At 43.8% G+C, this 18304-nt stretch overlaps 1 protein-coding gene across 1 annotated transcript in view; it reads left to right on the top strand.

Moving 5' to 3' along the window:
• The window catches only part of kdm1a (lysine (K)-specific demethylase 1a), a 73165-nt gene extending 68540 nt beyond the window's left edge, over positions 1 to 4625 (top strand). Inside the window, exon 21 of the mRNA XM_078238146.1 lies at positions 2381 to 4625. Within this exon, the coding sequence (XP_078094272.1) occupies positions 2381 to 2566 (186 nt within the window). The 3' untranslated portion in view covers positions 2567 to 4625. The remainder of the gene's footprint in view (positions 1 to 2380) is intronic.
• The last annotated feature ends 13679 nt before the right edge of the window (positions 4626 to 18304 follow it).

Here is an 18304-nt window from a genome sequence, read left to right as displayed (position 1 = left end):
ACCCCATCAATGATGATTTGAGAAAATTTATGACAGCTCTCCAGATCTTATGAAGAAGCAAGAGAAATATATTTAATATTTTTCTTTACAATAACACAAATGTTTGCAAAACCTACGTTATGATCACTGCCTCTCTTCTGTCCGTGTGCGTGCAGATGTGGGTACTGCGTGCACTGTCTTGTTCTCTCCCACATGCTCTCTTTACTTCCGCTCTCATTCTTTCTAATCTTTCATAAGAACATAAGAAATAGGAGCAGGAGTAGGCCATCTAGCCCCTCGAGCCTGCCCCGCCATTCAATAAGATCATGGCTGATCTGACGTGGATCAGTACCACTTACCCGCCTGATCCCCATAACCCTTAATTCCCTTACCGCTCAGGAATCCATCCATCCGCGCTTTAAACATATTCAGCGAGGTAGCCTCCACCACCTCAGTGGGCAGAGAATTCCAGAGATTCACCACCCTCTGGGAGAAGAAGTTCCTCCTCAACTCTGTCTTAAACCGACCCCCCTTTATTTTGAGGCTGTGTCCTCTAGTTTTAACTTCCTTACTAAGTGGAAAGAATCTCTCCGCCTCCACCCTATCCAGCCCCCGCATTATCTTATAAGTCTCCATAAGATCCCCCCTCATCCTTCTAAACTCCAACGAGTACAAACCCAATCTCCTCAGCCTCTCCTCATAATCCAAACCCCTCATCTCCGGTATCAACCTGGTGAACCTTCTCTGCACTCCCTCCAATGCCAATATATCCTTCCTCATATAAGGGGACCAATACTGCACACAGTATTCCAGCTGCGGCCTCACCAATGCCCTGTACAGGTGCATCAAGACATCCCTGCTTTTATATTCTATCCCCTTCGCAATATATATATAAAATTATTTTTCTTCCTGTCTCTACTTACTTTGACCGTCTTCCCCCCCTCTTTCTTTACTCCTTTCTCCTGTTTCTCCCTCTCTACAGCACGTTTCCTCTTTCTGCATGTTGCATTTGCTCAGCTGTGTGAGGAGACTGCAGGAAATATGGAGTCCTGGCTACTTGAGTAAAGTTGGAAATTGGCGCGAGGACATGTGGCAGGCGGGATATGGGGCTGGAAGAGGCACATTATGACTGATTAGCTATAAACTTTCCTCAGTTGCAAAACACTGATTAAACACACATGCCCTAGCAGACTCTTGTTGGATTATGAGAATGCCGGTTATATAAGGCCATGAATCAACCATCCTTACGGATTCTGTCCAATGCTTTCACCTGGCAAACCTTTTGATGTATCTGGAATGAAATAAAGAGAACTGGATTGCACAAGATTAAAAGATTAAATCGCGTACCAGTTCTTGCCCTGGGCACGTTCATAACTCTGTTTGAGGACTTTGCTCTGATACGTTGTAGTGCGCATAGAAGCTTAAGTACAAGCAACTGGACTCCTAATATAGTTAGTAAATTCACTGGATTTAAGGTTAACAGCAGGTCAGTACGTCGGATGGTTTTGTGATAGAGATGCTTCTCACTATCGCCCTTCGTTATAGCAACTTTCCCTTGGCGTCAGGCACTATCACAGAAACAGATCATCTGGTCATTTATCAGCTACCACGTTTCCGACATTACACTAGTGACTACACTTTAAAAATAATTCACCGGCCAAAAAGTGCTCGGTGGCACCGGGAAGTTGTGGGACCCGCTACATAAATGAAAGCCTTCATTTCTTTGGCTGTAAAGAGCAGAAGATACCAGGTTTGATTCCCAACCAGTGCTGAATTAGTCGAGGCAGCAGTTTCCACCGACTCCCAATAATCCACATGTGCCCCACTAGGAAGGACATTAATGGAAGGAGGCATTGACAGCATTAATTAGGGAAACTGGACTACGATGAGGTGCCACTAAATTCAACAACAGGCAAACATGATGTTTAAAACAAATATTACATTGGTGACTATACACCTATCAGTCTTGCATCGATCCTGTGTAAAATAATGTTAAAAGATTGTCAATTTGATTATTTGCACAATAATGACAGAGTAAATATCAGTCAATATAGCTCCCTTTCTGGCCAGCTTCCTCAATTTTGACACTCAAAAGTGGATAAACTCTACAGCATGTTGAGATTTCCAGAAGGAATATGATAAAGTTCTGTTCAAAAAACTGGCTTTTATAGCTAGTAGCACAGAATATAAAAGATGTAATGCAAATGCAGTTACAATTATTTCCTAACAAGCCTCTGCACCTCCAGAGGAAGAGATAAAGTTGCTGCTCAATTGAAGTTTTTGTTTAATCTTCGAATCATGGATTGCTATAAACCTATTGAATATAAACCACCAACATTAGTGTTTTCTATTTTGATACGCTATCTGCAAAACTGATCTCATTTTATTTCCTTCGTTGCAGCCAGTTCCTCGTCTCTTTTTTGCTGGGGAACACACTATCCGCAACTACCCTGCCACGGTTCATGGCGCTTTATTGAGTGGATTGAGGGAGGCCGGTCGAATCGCTGATCAATTTCTGGGTGCAATGTACACTCTCCAACGACAGGGAACGCCTGGCATCCCGACCCAGCAACCCAGTAGCATGTAATTTATGAGAGAGAAAGGTTCATATTGCTGGAAATCGTCATTTTTAGACTTCATCCGAGGGGGGGGGGTTTAAAAAAGAAAGAACAAAAAGCTGCTGCAGCCAGGCTTACTGTGTAGACTTGACGCACTGATTTCAAACCTCCTTTATTTTTTCCACCCCATTACTGCCAAGTTTTTGGGGCACCATTGACCATGAGACTGAGCCAAGTGGAGCAGCTCACTTTGGGGGAGGCGGGGGGCACTTCTGACCAAATTATGTGACAGCCCATTCTAATGCCTTGGGTGCTCTGTAGCATTAACTCCTGTGTAAATGCATCAGACATTTTGTTTGAGAGAGCAAGAGTGTGAGTGATTGTATTATTGATGGTGTTTTTTTTTTCCCCAGCCATATTAGTATGTGCTTTAGGATATTTTGAGTGAATTTACAGAAATAAAACTTTTCGATGCGATGGTCAAACTTTTTCATAAAATTGGCATTTGTTTTAATGCGTGGTTACTGTAAACACTAGGGCTATTAATGGAACAAGGTAGCTCAAATTGAAGTTAGTTCAAATCGTATCATTTTAAAAATGCTTACACTGCAATATCTAGGTTTGTGGGGAGATTCTTTTGGACCATTCTTACTTGCTTTGATGAATTTCACTATAACCACGTTCCCTAATTAACTCTGGTTACTTTGCACTCCAGTATTGGAAATGTCAAATGATCTTTGCATGTGTCACAACTACCATCTTGTTATCTTAAATGCTACCTAGAAATGTGGTTAAAAATGATAAAGGTATTACTTGGAGCGTATTAGAAAATACCTACTGCGTCCAACTGACATTTAGTGTCGCATACCCCATCTGGCTCACATGCTATGGAGTAGCATCAAGCTATCTGTAAAGGGCCAGAATCCCCACCAGTGTCTGACTTGAGGAGTGCTGCAACACATGTAGAAGTGTAGTGGAATGTAGGATCCCTCAGTGATGCCACAAGGAAGGGGGAACTGAGTTCCAACTGGCCGTCTGGACAAAAGGTTTTGTTACAAACTCCTATTGTCCTTCTGCTTAATTCTTGTTCCTCAAAGGGGACATCTGTCTCCTTCCCGCCTTCAACCTTACCAACAAACCTTTTCACACACTACTTAGTGGCATCCACTTCTAACGATCAGCACTTGTGGTGATCTTGTGGATGAAATGAGCAAATAGAACTTGCTGAACCCATTTCTGTGAACTTGCAGGATTTTCCATTGGTTTTGATCAAGTCTTTAGTGGGATGCTCAATGATGAACAGATGAATTAGCGCTGATGTGATGTTTTACACAGCTTGCGATCTTGGCACTCTTAATGTTCACCCCTCTTTTCATTTCGACTGTTTTCTGTCCAAAGCCAATGCTCTTTGCTTTGCTTTGTTTTCGGAATGTGAACGACACCAGAAAAACCACATCTATTGCTCCTCAGAAGGTGATGAAAAGTCTCCCAGCGATCGTTTTTATAACTGAGTTAGTTGTTAGGCCACTTCAGAGGACAGTTAGAACTGCCCGCATAGCATTAGACTAGAATCCAGCATAAGCCAAGCTGAGTAGGGCCAAAGGACATTAATGAAGCAGTTAGTTTCATACAACAATCCAGCAAATGTCATAGTTAAAGCTACCAGCTTTACTGCTTTAACTTGGAGACAATGCAAAATGCTGGAAATTTGAAAAAAACCAGAAGATGCTTGGAAATACTCATAATGTCAGATACTACCTGACCCACTTATTCCTGCATTTCTTTTCTTCAGATTTATTGCTCAGTTGGAATTTGAACTTGACCTCCGGGTTGCTAGTCTAGTCTAGTACAGCACTTGCAACACACATGCAACTACAGGTCGAATAAAGTTTCACATGGAGTGCCTTTGGACTGAAAATGAATTGGGGAGACATTGTCATGGTGGTAATGTCACTGAACTAGTGCTCTGGGTACCTGGGTTCAAATCCCACCACAATTAAATTCAGTTAATTAATGAAGTCAATTTAAACAAAACCTAGAATTGAAAGTTAGCCTTGGTAATGGTGATCATGAAAATGTCATCAATTGCCATAAAGACCTTCAGCCCTGCCGCAATGTGGCTGACTCTTAACTGCTGTCAAGGGCAATTAGGGATGGGCAATAAATGTTCCCCCTATCAGTGAAGCCCACATTCCATGAATGAATAATGAAAATAGAAGTGGAAAGGACCACCACCACCATTAAGAGTGCTAAAATCATGAGCAGTGCACAGGGAGGCGAGATTGAGCAGCTTTCTAAAGCAGCAATGGCACATCTGCACTGATTTCAAGGATAGTTTAAGCAAGTGGCAAATCAATCACTAACTTCATTATGCTGTATCCTCTGGGTTTTTAAAAATAATTTCCCTGCATTCCCATTCTCCCAAGAGCCTGAAGACTCTTTATTGTGATGGTTTTAGTAAAGTGCATCCAAAGATTACACTTCAAAAGTACTTCATTGGCTGTAAAATGATTTGGGACTTCCTACGGTTGTGAAAGGTGCTATGTAATTGCAAGTTCTTATTCCCTGAGGCGGTGGTGCATTGCGCCACACTTGGTAACCTAGGTGGAGATTAGTTTACGTTAGTACCTAAAGCTTTCATTTTAACCACTCTTCCAATGGTTTCTTTTATTGTATCTCTTTAGCGTGCCAAGATTTTTACTGTGAATTTAAATGTTGTCAACCCTAGTGTCTACAGTCAAAGCAAATTATGTTACGCTTTTTATTGGTTGTAAAAATGATGTAGATTGATTGAATTACAAGGATAGTTTCTCAATTGGAAGTACACTGATTGACTTTCCATTAGAATTAACAGCTAGTCCACAGATGCATGAAATGCCAATTGGACTTTTCATTTTATACACATTTTAAGCAGTGGAAAAGCAGTGTAATTTTTATTGGCTTGTCAGATTTATATTTTGGCATGCAAAGAAAGGTGCTTTTTTAAAAAAAAAAGGCACCTTATTTGCTAAATTCTAGAAGATTTTGCACTTTTTGTCATCGGTGTGCTACGATTACACCTTGTGTAACGCCACAAATATATTTTAAATAAAAAGTCGAAGGTATGAGTTCTTGCGTCATAGTTTTATTTTTGAAAAATGAACCATTTGGTCTTTTGTTCAGAAAAAGTTGCAAATAAAGCCCCACCAATTACAGGCCAGTCAGTCTAATGTCCATGGTGGGCAAGTTCCCAGAAACAGTCATTCAGGATAGAATTAGTAGTCACGTGGAAAAATATGGGTCGATGAAGAAGAGCCAGCATGGGTTTCTAAAGACCGAAGTAACTTAACTTGCTGGAGTTCTTTGAGGAGTTAGGGTCGATGAGGGTGATGCGGTTGATGTGGTGTACAGGGACTTTCAGAAGGCATTCAATACAGTGCCGCACAACAGACTTGAGAGAAAAGTTGTAGCTCGTGGATTAACAGGCACAGTTGCAATACGGATACAAAATTGGCTGAGAAACAGTAATGGTCAATGGATACTTTTCAGGCTGGAGGAAGGTTTGTAGTGGAGTTCCCCAGGGGTCGACATTGGGATCCTTGCTTTTCGCGATATACATTAATGAGCTCGACCTTGGTGTGCAAAGTCTGCAGATGAGACAAAACCTGTAGGTATTGTAAACTGAAGAGGAGAGTGTAGTACTTCAAAAGGACATAGAAAAGTGGGCAGATAGGTGGCAGATGAAGTTCAATGCAGAGAAGTACGAGGTGATGCAGTTTGGTAGGAAGAACATGTTCTTCAGTTTCGGGGGTAGGGGGAGTATTGTCCTTCTGTTTCTGCATAGCATTTCCTCTTTATTGCCTCTTAAAGGGGTGCAGGACAGAGGGACCTGGGTGTACATGTATATAAATCATTGAAGGTAGCAGGACGGGTGGAGAGAACAGTTAATAAGCAAGTTTATTTTATTAGTGACACAAGTAGGCTTACATTAACACTGCAATGAAGTTACTGTGAAAATCCCCTAGTTGCCACACTCCGGCACCTGTTTGGGCACACTGAGGGAGAATTTAACATGGCCAATGCACCTAACCAGCATGTCTTTTGGACTGTGGGTGGAAACCGGAGCACCCGGAGGAAACCCGTGCAGACTCCACACAGTGACCCACGTCGGGAATCGAACCTGGGTCCCTGGCGACGTGAGGCAGCAGTGCTAACCACTGTGTCACCGTGCATACAGTATCCTGGGATTTATTAAAAGGGGCGTAGAGTACAAGAGCAAGGAGGTTTTGCGGAACCTGTGCAATGAGCTTTTACAAGAGATTAGTTAAACCTCAGCTGAAGTGTATAGTTCTAGGCACTATATAGGAAAAAGAGTACAGACGAGGTTCACAAGGATGGTTCCAGGGATGGGAAACTTCAGTTATGAGGATAGATTGGAGAGGTTGGGACTTGTTCTCCTTGGAGAGAAGCTGGCTAAGAAGAGTTTTGATACAGATGTTCAAAATCATTAAGGGGACTGTACAGTGTAGATTGGAAGAAACTTACCACTTGTAAAAGGATCAGGAATGAAAGGGCACAGATTTAAAGTTACTTGCAAAAGAAGCAAATGTGATGTGAGGAAAAGCTTTCTCACACGAGTGGCTAAGGTCTGGAATGCTCTGCCTGGAAGTGTGGTGGAGGCAGGTTCAACTGGGGCATTTAAGAGGGCATTAGATGATTACTTGAATAGAATAAATGTGCAGGGCTACGGGGAAAAGGCAGGGGAATGGCGCTCAGTCATAATGCTCATTTGAAGAACCAGTGCTGACGCAATGGGCTGAATGGCCTCCTGCATTATGACGATTCTGTGATTGTCCATAAGGTGCCTGAGGAAGGTAGGTTGGTTGTTTATTCCAAGTTTGTCTTGTTCGAATTGGTTTGCTGGACTTAACCGCCTGATTTACTGAGGCGAACAGATTAACACAGTCTTAGTTTGCTCTCTGCTTTATACTATTCGCTGAACACAGTTGGGGCTACCACAATAGGCTTCAGTGCACTTGGGCTGGTGGGGGAAGGTGAGAATAGGTTTGTGTTCCACATTAGTCCATTGCACAGTGAAGTTCTGTGGGAGGAAGTTGGAAAGGGAAAGGACTGTGCATGCACACTCCAAATAGCTTTGCCCATAGTCACTAGAGAACCTGCGTGGGGCACTGCTACAGGTGGGAGCCTAACGCGCCACCTTGCGGGGTGGGGTGGGGGGGAGGATGATAAGAAATGTTTGGGGAAAAAAAGAGAAGTTGCCTAAACTGGGGTAATTCCATTTGTTTTCCATTGCTGAGTGATACGACATGCAGAGCAGCAGGAGAAGGATATAAATATGCATTACTAAATTCATTTCCTAGGTTTTGTTCTGATGCCAGAGGCACTGATTGAATGAATATATTTCAAATGTAGCTGGAATATATTTTATATCGTGTTAGCAAGACCAGCTCTTTCAGCACATCCATCCACACTAGACTTGAAACCTAAATAAGGAATCGGTTACGATCCGATGAGACCAGTAGCTTTTTGTTTAAATTGGACAAGGTTTAAAATCCTAGTTACCCACTATGAGAATAATGATCCAGTTACCCACTATGAGAATGAAGATCCAGTTACCCACTATAAGAATGAAGACCCAGTTACTCGTTGGAGTTTAGAAGGATGAGGGGGGATCTTATTGAAACTTACAGGATACTGCAAGGCCTGCATAGAGTGGACGTGGAGAGGATGTTTCCACTTGTAGGAAAAACTAGAACCAGAGGACACAACCTCAGACTAAAGGGACGATCCTTCAAAACAGAGATGAGGAGGAATTTCTTCAGCCAGAGAGTGGTGAATCTGTGGAACTCTTTGCCGCAGAAGGCTGTGGAGGCCAGGTCATTGAGTGTCTTTAAGACAGAGATAGATATGTTCTTGATTAATAAGGGGATCGGGATTATGGGGAAAAGGCAGGAGAATGGGAATGAGAAAAATATCAGCCATGATTGAATGGCGGAGCAGACTCGATGGGCCGAGTGGCCTAATTCTGCTCCTATGCCTTATTATTTTATGACTCTATTAACAATTACAGGTAACCTTCTGAACTGCGACTTTCTTTTGTGTGCAACTTTGGTGTCCTTATCTGAGGAAGGATGTCCTTGCTATAGAGGGAGTACAGCAAAGGTTTACCAGGCTGATTCCTGGGATGGCAGCACTGTCTTATGAGGAGAGACTAAGGCAGTTAGGATTATATATCCACTGGAGTTCAGAAGAGTGAGAAGGGATCTCATAGAAACTTATAAAATTCTAACAGGTTTAGACAGGGTAGATTCAGAAAGAATGTTCCCGATGGTGGGGGAGTCCAGAACTCGGGGTCATAGTTTGAGGATAAGAGGTAAACCTTTTAGAACTGAGGTGAGGAGAAATTTCTTCACCCAGAGAGTGGTGAATGTGTGGAATTCACTCCCACAGAAAGTAGTTGAGGCCAAAACATTGTCTGACTTCAAGAAGAAATTAGAAATAGCTCTTGGGGCTAAAAGGATCAAAGGATATGGGGGGAAGGGGGGGAATCAGGATATTCATAGAGTCATAGAGGTTTACAGCATGGAAACAGGCCCTTTGGCCCAACTTGTCTATGCCGCCCTTTTTTTTAAACCCCTAAGCTAGTCAATTCGATGATCAGCCATGTTCAAAATGAATGGCGGAGCAGGCTTGAAGGGCCGAATGGCCTACTCCTGCTTCCAGTTTCTATGTTTTAGGTGTCCTGGCAATTTCTAAAGCCCAGTATTTTAGTTACCTTCACAACAACAGTCTTCCTGGAACTAAGCCTTACCTCTAAAATATTAACACGAACCATGAACTAGATATTTGGCATCAGTCGCACGTAGAAACAGCTGGCTGATTGATTATAGCAACATTTATTTCAGGGTTTTTGGAGGATTTGGTGTCGAATTTATGGCTGATTTGTCTCTTCAGCTGATCCAGAACTCCGCTTCCTGTATCCGATCATGAACCAAGTGCAGCTCCCCTATTAACCCTATGCTTGCTGACCCATATTGGGCTTCAGGTTTTCCGAAAGCCTCAAAGTGGAAATGTTCAAACTTATCTTCAAATATTTTCACATGTGTCTCCCTAACTGTAACCGATATCCAAAATCGCCCTCCCTCAAGAGAACTTTGTTCCTCTAGCTTTTGTACCTTCTGCTTTACTCTACCATTCCTTCAGGTGTCACATAGAATCCCTACAGTGCAGAAGGAGGCCATTCGGCCCATCGAGTCTGCACCGATCACAATCCTACCCAGGCCCTTTCCCCATAACCCTAGCGAGTTCCCCTGACACTAAGGGGAAATTTAGCATAGCCAATCCACCTAACCCGCACATCTTTGCATAGATTCTATAATCCCCTCTCATAAACCCCTCCAACTTCCTGGCTAAGACTCTCCCCACTTCTGTCTAATCTTTTGGTCACCCCTCCTGACCTACCCTTTAGCCTGACCCACGTTTTTCATAGAATCCCTACAGTGCAGAAGGAGGCCATTCAGCCCATCAAGTCTGCACCCGTCAACAATCCCACCCAGGCCCAATCCCCTTAACCTACATATTTACCCTGTAAGTCCCCCTGACACTAACGGTCAATTTAGCTTGGCCAATCAACCTAACCCTTTGGACTGTGGAAAGAAACCAGAGCATCCGGAGGAAACCCACGCAGACACGGGGAGAACGTGCAAACTCCACACACACAGTGACCCAAGCTGGGAATCGAACCCGGGTCCCCGTCGCTGTGAGGCAGCAGTGCTAGCCACTGTGCCGCCCCAATTGTCTGATTACGCCTTTGGGAAATGCTTTGCCGTATTATTCTACATTAAAGGTGCTATATAAATGTAAGTTATTGCAGTTTTAAGAGAAAGTCAGACAAGCAGCTGATTGCCAGTCGGGTAACGTGCTTTGAACCATCAAAGGTGCACCATGTGAAAATTCCTGAATGATCTGTCTGCCTGCCACCAGCCTGCCTAAGGTTGAGAGAAAGACCTTCCTGAAGATTCAAACATTATCCTATTCACCGCGGATCTGGTGCTGAAGTAACCTGAATTTGATAGTATGCACGCTCAGTTGTAGCACTTTACAACATTCCTCAGCTTAATTATAGCAACCAACGCCCAATGCGACAGGACACAAAATATGTAATTATTTCTAACTGATGCTAGATGTCTCTGACACCATTGAGATAATTGTGCTTACTGCATTGAATAAAGATCCTCATTCTAAAGAAGCTAACTGGTGGATATATTTCTTTTTATTCATTGTGGGACATGGGCATCGCTGGTTAGCCAGCATTTATTGTTCCATCCCTAGTTGCCCTTGGAGGGCAACTAATTAAAGACCCCATGCATCCTGAACATTATCTCTTCCACCTTCTTCCGTCGGGAAAAAGATATAAAAGTCTGAGGTCACGTACCAACCGACTCAAGAACAGCTTCTTCCCTGCTGCCGTCAGACTTTTGAATGGACCTATCTCGCATTAAGTTGATCTTTCTCTACACCCTAGCTACGACTGTAACACTACATTCTGCACCCTCTCCTTTCCTTCTCTATGAACGGTATGCTTTGTATAGCGCGCAAGAAACAATATTTTTCACTGCATGTTAACACGTGACAATAAATCAAATCAAAAGGCAGTTGAGAGTCAACCACATTGCTGTGGCTCTGGAGTCACATGTAGGACGGCAGATTTCCTTCCCTAAAGGACATTAGTGAACCAGATGGGTTTTTCCGACAATCGACAATGGTTTCATGGTCATCAGTAGATCCTTAATTCCAGATATTTTTGATTGAATTCAAATTCCACCATCTGCCGCAGACATATACTTGCTTTTTTAATTTGATTTGATCTATTATCGTCAACACGCATTGAGATACAGTGAAAAGTATTGCTTCTTGCGCGCTCTACAGACAAAGCATACCGTTCATAGAGTACATAGGGGAAAAGGAAAGGAGAGCAGAATATAGTGTTGCAGTTACAGATAGGGTGAAGAGAAAGATCTACTTAATACATATTCTCATGATATTTCGTGAGCATTCACATGGTAGACTAACATTTGCAATTGTTAATGGGCTAGTTTTGCGCCCAGTATTTTTGATTCCTCTGGCAAAGATCTCACACCTTTAAATTCTTCTCATTTCAGGGAGCGTGTTGTGGTAACAGTGCTTGTTTTGTAATCCAGGATAACAGGTCCTGAAGCTACCCCTTTGTCAGATCTACATGGCCTCAGCTGTGAGGAGTTTTAATTAGCTGTGTGATGGAAGGAATAGGAGTTGACTTTGGCTTTTCGAAGTGTCACCTCCTATCGACTCAACATTTGTAACAGCAGTGCTGGTTCATAGAAAGTCCACAGTCTGGTCAGCAATGCTCTCTCAGGCAAGGGGAGGTTAGACAAAGGTGAAGAAACGTTACAAACTGAAAGGGGGAAATTTAAGTCCACAAGTCTCAGATTCCATCTTGTTTCATTCCCTTTCAAAACTTAGAGCTAGGGGACACAAAGTTTAACAATTAGGGGTCACCCGTTTAAGACAGAGATGAGGAGACATTTTTTTCTACTCAGGGGTTGTGAGTCTATGGAAGTTTCTTCCTCAGTGAGTGGTGGAGGCAGGGTCAACAAATGTTACATAGAAACATAGAAAAACTACAGCACAAACAGGCCCTTGGGCCCACAAGTTGTGCCTAACACGTCCCTACCTTCTAGACCTACCTATAACCCTCCATCCTATTAAGCTCCATGTACTCATCCAGGAGTCTCTTAAAAGACCCTATTGAGTTCGCCTCCACCACCACTGACGGCAGCCGATTCCACTCGCCCACCACCCTCTGTGTGAAAAACTTACCCCTAACATCTCCCCTGTACCTACCCCCCAGCACCTTAAACCTGTGTCCTCTCGTAGCAGACATTTCCACCCTGGGAAAAAGCCTCTGAGAGTCCACCCGATCTATGCCTCTCAACATCTTATACACCTCTATTAGGTCTCCTCCCATCCTTTGTCTCTCCAAGGAGAAAAGACCGAGCTCCCTCAGCCTATCCTCATAAGGCATGCCACTCAATCCAGGCAACATCCTTGTAAATCTCCTCTGCACCCTTTCAATCTTTTCCACATCCTTCCTGTAATGAGGCGACCAGAACTGAGCACAGTACTCCAAGTGTTTTTAAAGCTGATGCAGGAAACTTGTCTGGAAATGAGACATTTCGACCAGTTTTTATTAAAACTCTGACGAAGGGTCATCCAGACTCGAAACATTAGCTGTATTCTCTCCCCGCAGATGCTGTCAGACCTGCTGAAATTTTCCAGCATTTTCTGTTTGTGTTTCAGATTCCAGCACCCGTAGTAATTTTTAAAGTTTATTTATTAGTGTCACAAGTAGGCTTACATTAACACTGCAATGAAGTTACTGTGAAAATCCCCTAGTCGCCACACTCCTGCGCCTGTTCAGGTACACTGAGGGAGAATTTAGCATGGCCAATGCACCCTAACCAGCACGTCTTTTGGACTGTGGGAGGAAACTAGAGCACTCGAAGGAAACCCACGCACACACAGGGAGAATGTGCAGACTCCGCACAGACAGTGACCCAAGCCAAGAATTGAACCCGGGTCCCTGGCGCTGTGAGGCAGCAGTGCTAACCACTGTGCCACCGTGCCGTTTTTATTCTACTAAAACCCGTTTACCCAGGTGCTCTTACTCATGAGACAAAGTACAGGAGTCCATTTGTGGTTAACCCAATTTTATTAACAAATCATTAATACACAAACTTATATGGAACCAACTCTCAGTTCCCACAATAACGTAATGCTTTGTGCTCTCAGTCTGAGATTTCACATACTATCCGTGTCAATGAACTTTACTAAGCTGCTAGCTCCGATTCACTGAGCTCTGTCGTCTCTCAGACCTGGGGCTTTCTTCGCGGATGTTGGTCTTGCACGTCCGCTTCCTTCATCGCCAGATCTCCACCCAGCCTTTGCTACAGGTCGAGTCTTCGTCAGGGTCAAGTTGAGTCTTCGCTGGGGGTGCCCTCCACATATCTCTTCTTATCCCTCCTCTTTTGCGCCCTTCTGGAAGGTTCTCTGGATTCCAGCCAATGAGGTTACTGAGTGAGGGTCACAGCACCCAATGGGATTGCCGATTCCCATATATAGAAGTTGTCAGGACCCCTTGGATGTCCATCCTCAGGTGCGCGGGGTGCGCGAGCCCCATTCCAAATAAAGGTAATGGCAGGAATTTGAGGTGCCAGAGAGTCTTGCCAAAATTGGGGAATATACAAATACTGTCCTTATATGGTCAGGGGTGAATACCTGCAGTCCCAGCTTCTAGGACAAGTCCAGGCTTGCTTTTGCTCACCTCTGACCTGTATTTGTGTAGAAACTTGGCCTGTCTGAATTCCCATCAGGCCTAGGCTGATGACAGCAGTTTAATTGAGATTGTCCAATTCTGTGTCGGGCCTAATTTCTCAGGCTGTTGGCCACTTGAACACAAACCTCTTGACTATAAAGGGAGTAAAAGTGAAGTAAAGTAAAGTTTATTTATTAGTCACAAGTAAGGCTGACATTAACACTGCAATGAAGTTACTGTGAAATTCTATGAAATTACTGTGAAAGGTTGGTGGGAATGTGGAGTTGAAGCCATAGTCAGATCACCCATGATCCCACTCACTCATGGAACAGGCCTGAAGGAGCTGAATGGTCGACTCCTGCTCCTCATTCACATCTTTGTAAAACTTGTTAAAATTAAATTCACTCAAAAACACAGGAAATAGATCATGGAAATTGTAATGAGGAATCTCCTATATATTTTCTTTTGAGCATTTGTTCATGATTACTCATCAACACGTGAATGGAAATACATTATCCCTAAATAATCATCTATCTTGTGGTCCATAATAGTATCTAGGTTCTGTCAAAGTTGCTAGTTTTATAACAGGCCTCAATGGGTTTAAGCTTAGGATATGGAACCAGAGCAGGTGAATGGAGTTAAGGTGCAGGTCAGTCAGATTAATAGCAGGGTTGAGGGAGTTGAATGGTTATCTTCTATCCTTTGTTCCTTGTCCACTTATTCCAGTGTTGGCAAGATGTGCTTCAAGGGGGCAACTTTATGAGAAAAGGATCATAGAATCCCTACAGTGCAGAAGGAGGCCATTCAGCCCATTGAGTTTACACTGGCTATCCAGGAAAGCATCTTACCCAAGACTTAGCCCCGTAACCCCACATATTTACCCCGCTAATTCCCCTAACCAATATATCTTTGGACACTAAGGGTCAATTTAGCATGGCCAATCAACCTAACCTGCACATCTTTGGACTGTTCGAGGAAACCCACACAGACATGGAGAACATGCAAACTCCACACAGACAGATACCCAAGGCCAGAATTGAACCTGGGTCCCTGGCACTGTGAGGCTGCAGTGCTAATCACCGTGCTGCCGTGCCGCCCAATGATGATTAAGGACTGCACAGTGGAATCTGTAAGGAGATTACAGATGACTTCAAGAAAAATAGGGTGGTAATAGTAGGGGATTTTAACTTTCCCAACATTGACTGGGACAGCCATAGTATTAGAGGGTTGGATGGAGAGAAATTTGTCAAGTGTATTTAAGAGGAATTTCTCATTCAGTATTGGATGGCCCGACTAGAGAGGGGGCAAAACTCGACCTCCTCTTGGGAAATAAGGAAGGGCAGGTGACAGAAGTGTTAGTGAGGGATCACTTTGGGACCAGTGACCATAATTCTATTAGTTTTAAGATAGCTATGGAGAATGATAGGTCTGGCCCAAAAGTTAAAATTCTAAATTGCGGCAAGGCCAATTTTGATGGGCAGGGACTTTCAAAAGTTAATTGGGGGAGTCTGTGGGAAGGCACAGGGATGTCTGGTAAGTGGGAGGCTTTCAAAAGTGTGTTAACCAGGGTTCAGGGTAAGCACATTCCTTTTAAAGTGAAGGGCAAGGCTGGCAGAAGTAGGGAACCCGGGATGACTCGGGATATTGAGGCCCTGGTCAAGAAGAAGAATGAGGCACATGACATGCATTGGCAGCTGGGATCAAGTGGATCCCTTGAAGAGTATAGAGAGTGTTGGAGTAGAGTTAAGAGAGAAATCAGGAGGGCAAAAAGGGGACACGAGATTGCTTTGGCAGATAAGGCAAAGGAGAATCGAAAGAGATTCTACAAATACATAAAGGGCAAAGGAGTACCTAAGGAGAGAATAGGGCCTCTTAAGGATCAACGAGGTCATTATGTGCGGATCCACAAGAGATGGGTGAGATCCTAAATGAATATTTCTCATCAGTATTTACTGTTGTGAAAAGCATGGATGTCAGGGAATTTGGGGAAATAAATAGTGATGTCTTGAGGAGTGTGCATATTACAGAGAAGGAGGTGCTGGAAGTCTTAAAGCGCATCAAGGTAGATAAATCCCCAGGACCTGATTGGCAAGATTTTAGAGTCCATTATTAAAGATGACATCGCGGAGTACTTGGAAGTGCATGATAAAGTAGGACTGAGTCAGCATGGCTTCGTCAAGGGGAGGTCATGTCTGACAAATCTGTTAGAGTTCTTTGAGGAGGTAACAAGGAAGTTAGATAAAGGAGAACCAGTGGACGTGATTTATTTAGATTTCTGGAAGGCCTTTGACAAGGTGCCGCATAGGGTAAAATCCTGGCATGGATAGAGGATTGGCTGACTAGCAGAAGGCAGAGAGTGGGGATAAAGGGGCCTTTTTCAGGATGGCAGCCGGTGACTAGTGGTGTGCCTCGGGGTTAGTGCTAGGACCACAACTTTTCACAATATACGTTAACGATTTGGAGGAAGGAACTCAAGGCACTGTTGCTAAGTTTGCAGATGATACAAAGATATGCAGAGGAACAGATAGTATTGAGGAAGCAGGAGGGCTGCAGAAGTACTTGGGCAGGTTAGGTGAGTGGGCAAAGAAGTGGCAGATGGAACACAATGTGGAAAAGTGTGAGGTTATGCACTTTGGAAGGAGGAATGGAGGCATAGACTATTTTCTAAATGGGGAAATGCTTAGGAAATCAGAAACACAAAAGGACTTGGGAGTCTTTGTTCGAGATTCTCTTAAGGTTCAGTCGGCAGTTAGGAAGGCAAATGCAATGTTAGCATTCATGTTAAGAGGGCTAGAATACAAGAGCAGGGATGTACTTCTGAGGTTGTATAAGGCTCTGGTCAGACCCCATTTAGAGTATTATGAGCAATTTTGGGCCCCATATAAAGGAAGGATGTGTTGGCCTTGGAAAAAGTCCAGAGGAGGTTCACAAGAATGATCCCTGGAATGAAGTGCTTGTCGTACGAGGAACGGTTGAGGACTCTGTGTCTGTACTCGTTGGAGTTTAGAAGGATAAGGGGGATCTTATTGAAACTTGCAGGATACTGTAAGACCTGGATAGAGTGGACGTGGAGAGGACGGGTGACACGATAGCACAGTGGTTAGCACTGCTGCTTCACAGCTCCAGGGACCTGGGTTCGATTCCCGGCTTGGGTCACTGTCTGCGTGGAATTTGCACATTCTCCTCGTGTCTGCGTGGGTTTCCTCCAGGTGCTCCGGTTTCCTCCCACAGTCCAAAGATGTGCAGGTTAGGTGGATTGGCCATGCTAAAATTGCCCTTTAGTGTCCTGAGATGCGTAAGTTAGAGGGATTAGTGGGTGGGATATGGGGTAGGGCCTGGGTGGGATTGTGGTCAGTACAGACTCGATGGGCCGAATGGCCTCTTTCTGTACTGTAGGGTTTCTATGATTCTATGATGTTTCCACTAGTAGGAAAAACTAGAACCAGAGGGCTAAAAGGACGATCCTTTAAAACAGAGATGAGGAGGAATCTCTTTAGCCAGAGAGTGGTGAATCTGTGGAACTCTTTGCCGCAGAAGGCTGTGGAGGCCAGGTCATTGAGTGTTTTTAAGATAGAGATAGATAGGTTCTTGATTAATAAAGGAATCAGGGGTTATGGGGAAAAGGCAGGAGAATGGGGATGAGAAAAAAATCAGCCATGATTGAATGGCGGAGCGGACTCGATGGGCCGAGTGGCCTAATTCTGCTCCTATGTCTTATGGTCTTATGGTCTGATGATGTGTATCACAGGATGTTGTGGGAAGCTAGGGAGGAAATTGCGGATCCCCTAGCAGAGATATTTGAATCATTGACAGCCACAGGTGAGGTGCCTGAAATTGGAGGGTGGCACATGTTGTGCCTTTCTTTAAGAAGGGCTGCAGGGAAAAACCTCGGAACTACAGGCCAGTGAGCCTAATGTCTGTAGTGGTTAAGTTGTCAGAAGATATTCTAATAGACAGGATCTACAGCCATTTAAAGAGGCAAGGACTGGTTAGGGACAGTCAGCATGGCTTTGTGAGTGGAAAATCATGTCTCACCAATTTGACTGAGTTCTTTGAAGGGGTAACCAAGAAGGTAGATGAGGACATTGCTGTCAACATTGTCTACATGGACCTTAGCAATACCTTTGACAAGGTACCGCATGGTAGGTTGTTGCATAAGGTTAAGTCTCACGGGATCCAGGGTGAGGTAGCCAATTGGGTACTATATTGGCTTGATGACAAAAGGCAGGGGGTGATTGTAGAGGGTTGTTTTTCAAACTGTGACCAGCGGCGTGCCTCAGGGATCGGTGCTGGGTCCACTGTTATTTGTTATTTATATTAATGATTTGGATGAAAATTCAGGAGGCATGGTTAGTAAGTTTGCAGATGACACCAAGGCTGGTGGCATAGTGGACAGCGAAGAAGGTTAACTAGG

The sequence above is a fragment of the Mustelus asterias genome, chromosome 21 (genome assembly GCF_964213995.1).
Source record: "Mustelus asterias chromosome 21, sMusAst1.hap1.1, whole genome shotgun sequence".
Taxonomy (NCBI): domain Eukaryota; kingdom Metazoa; phylum Chordata; class Chondrichthyes; order Carcharhiniformes; family Triakidae; genus Mustelus; species Mustelus asterias.
Note: the sequence above shows the minus strand (reverse complement) of the source record. Positions and strands in the feature narration are given on the sequence as shown.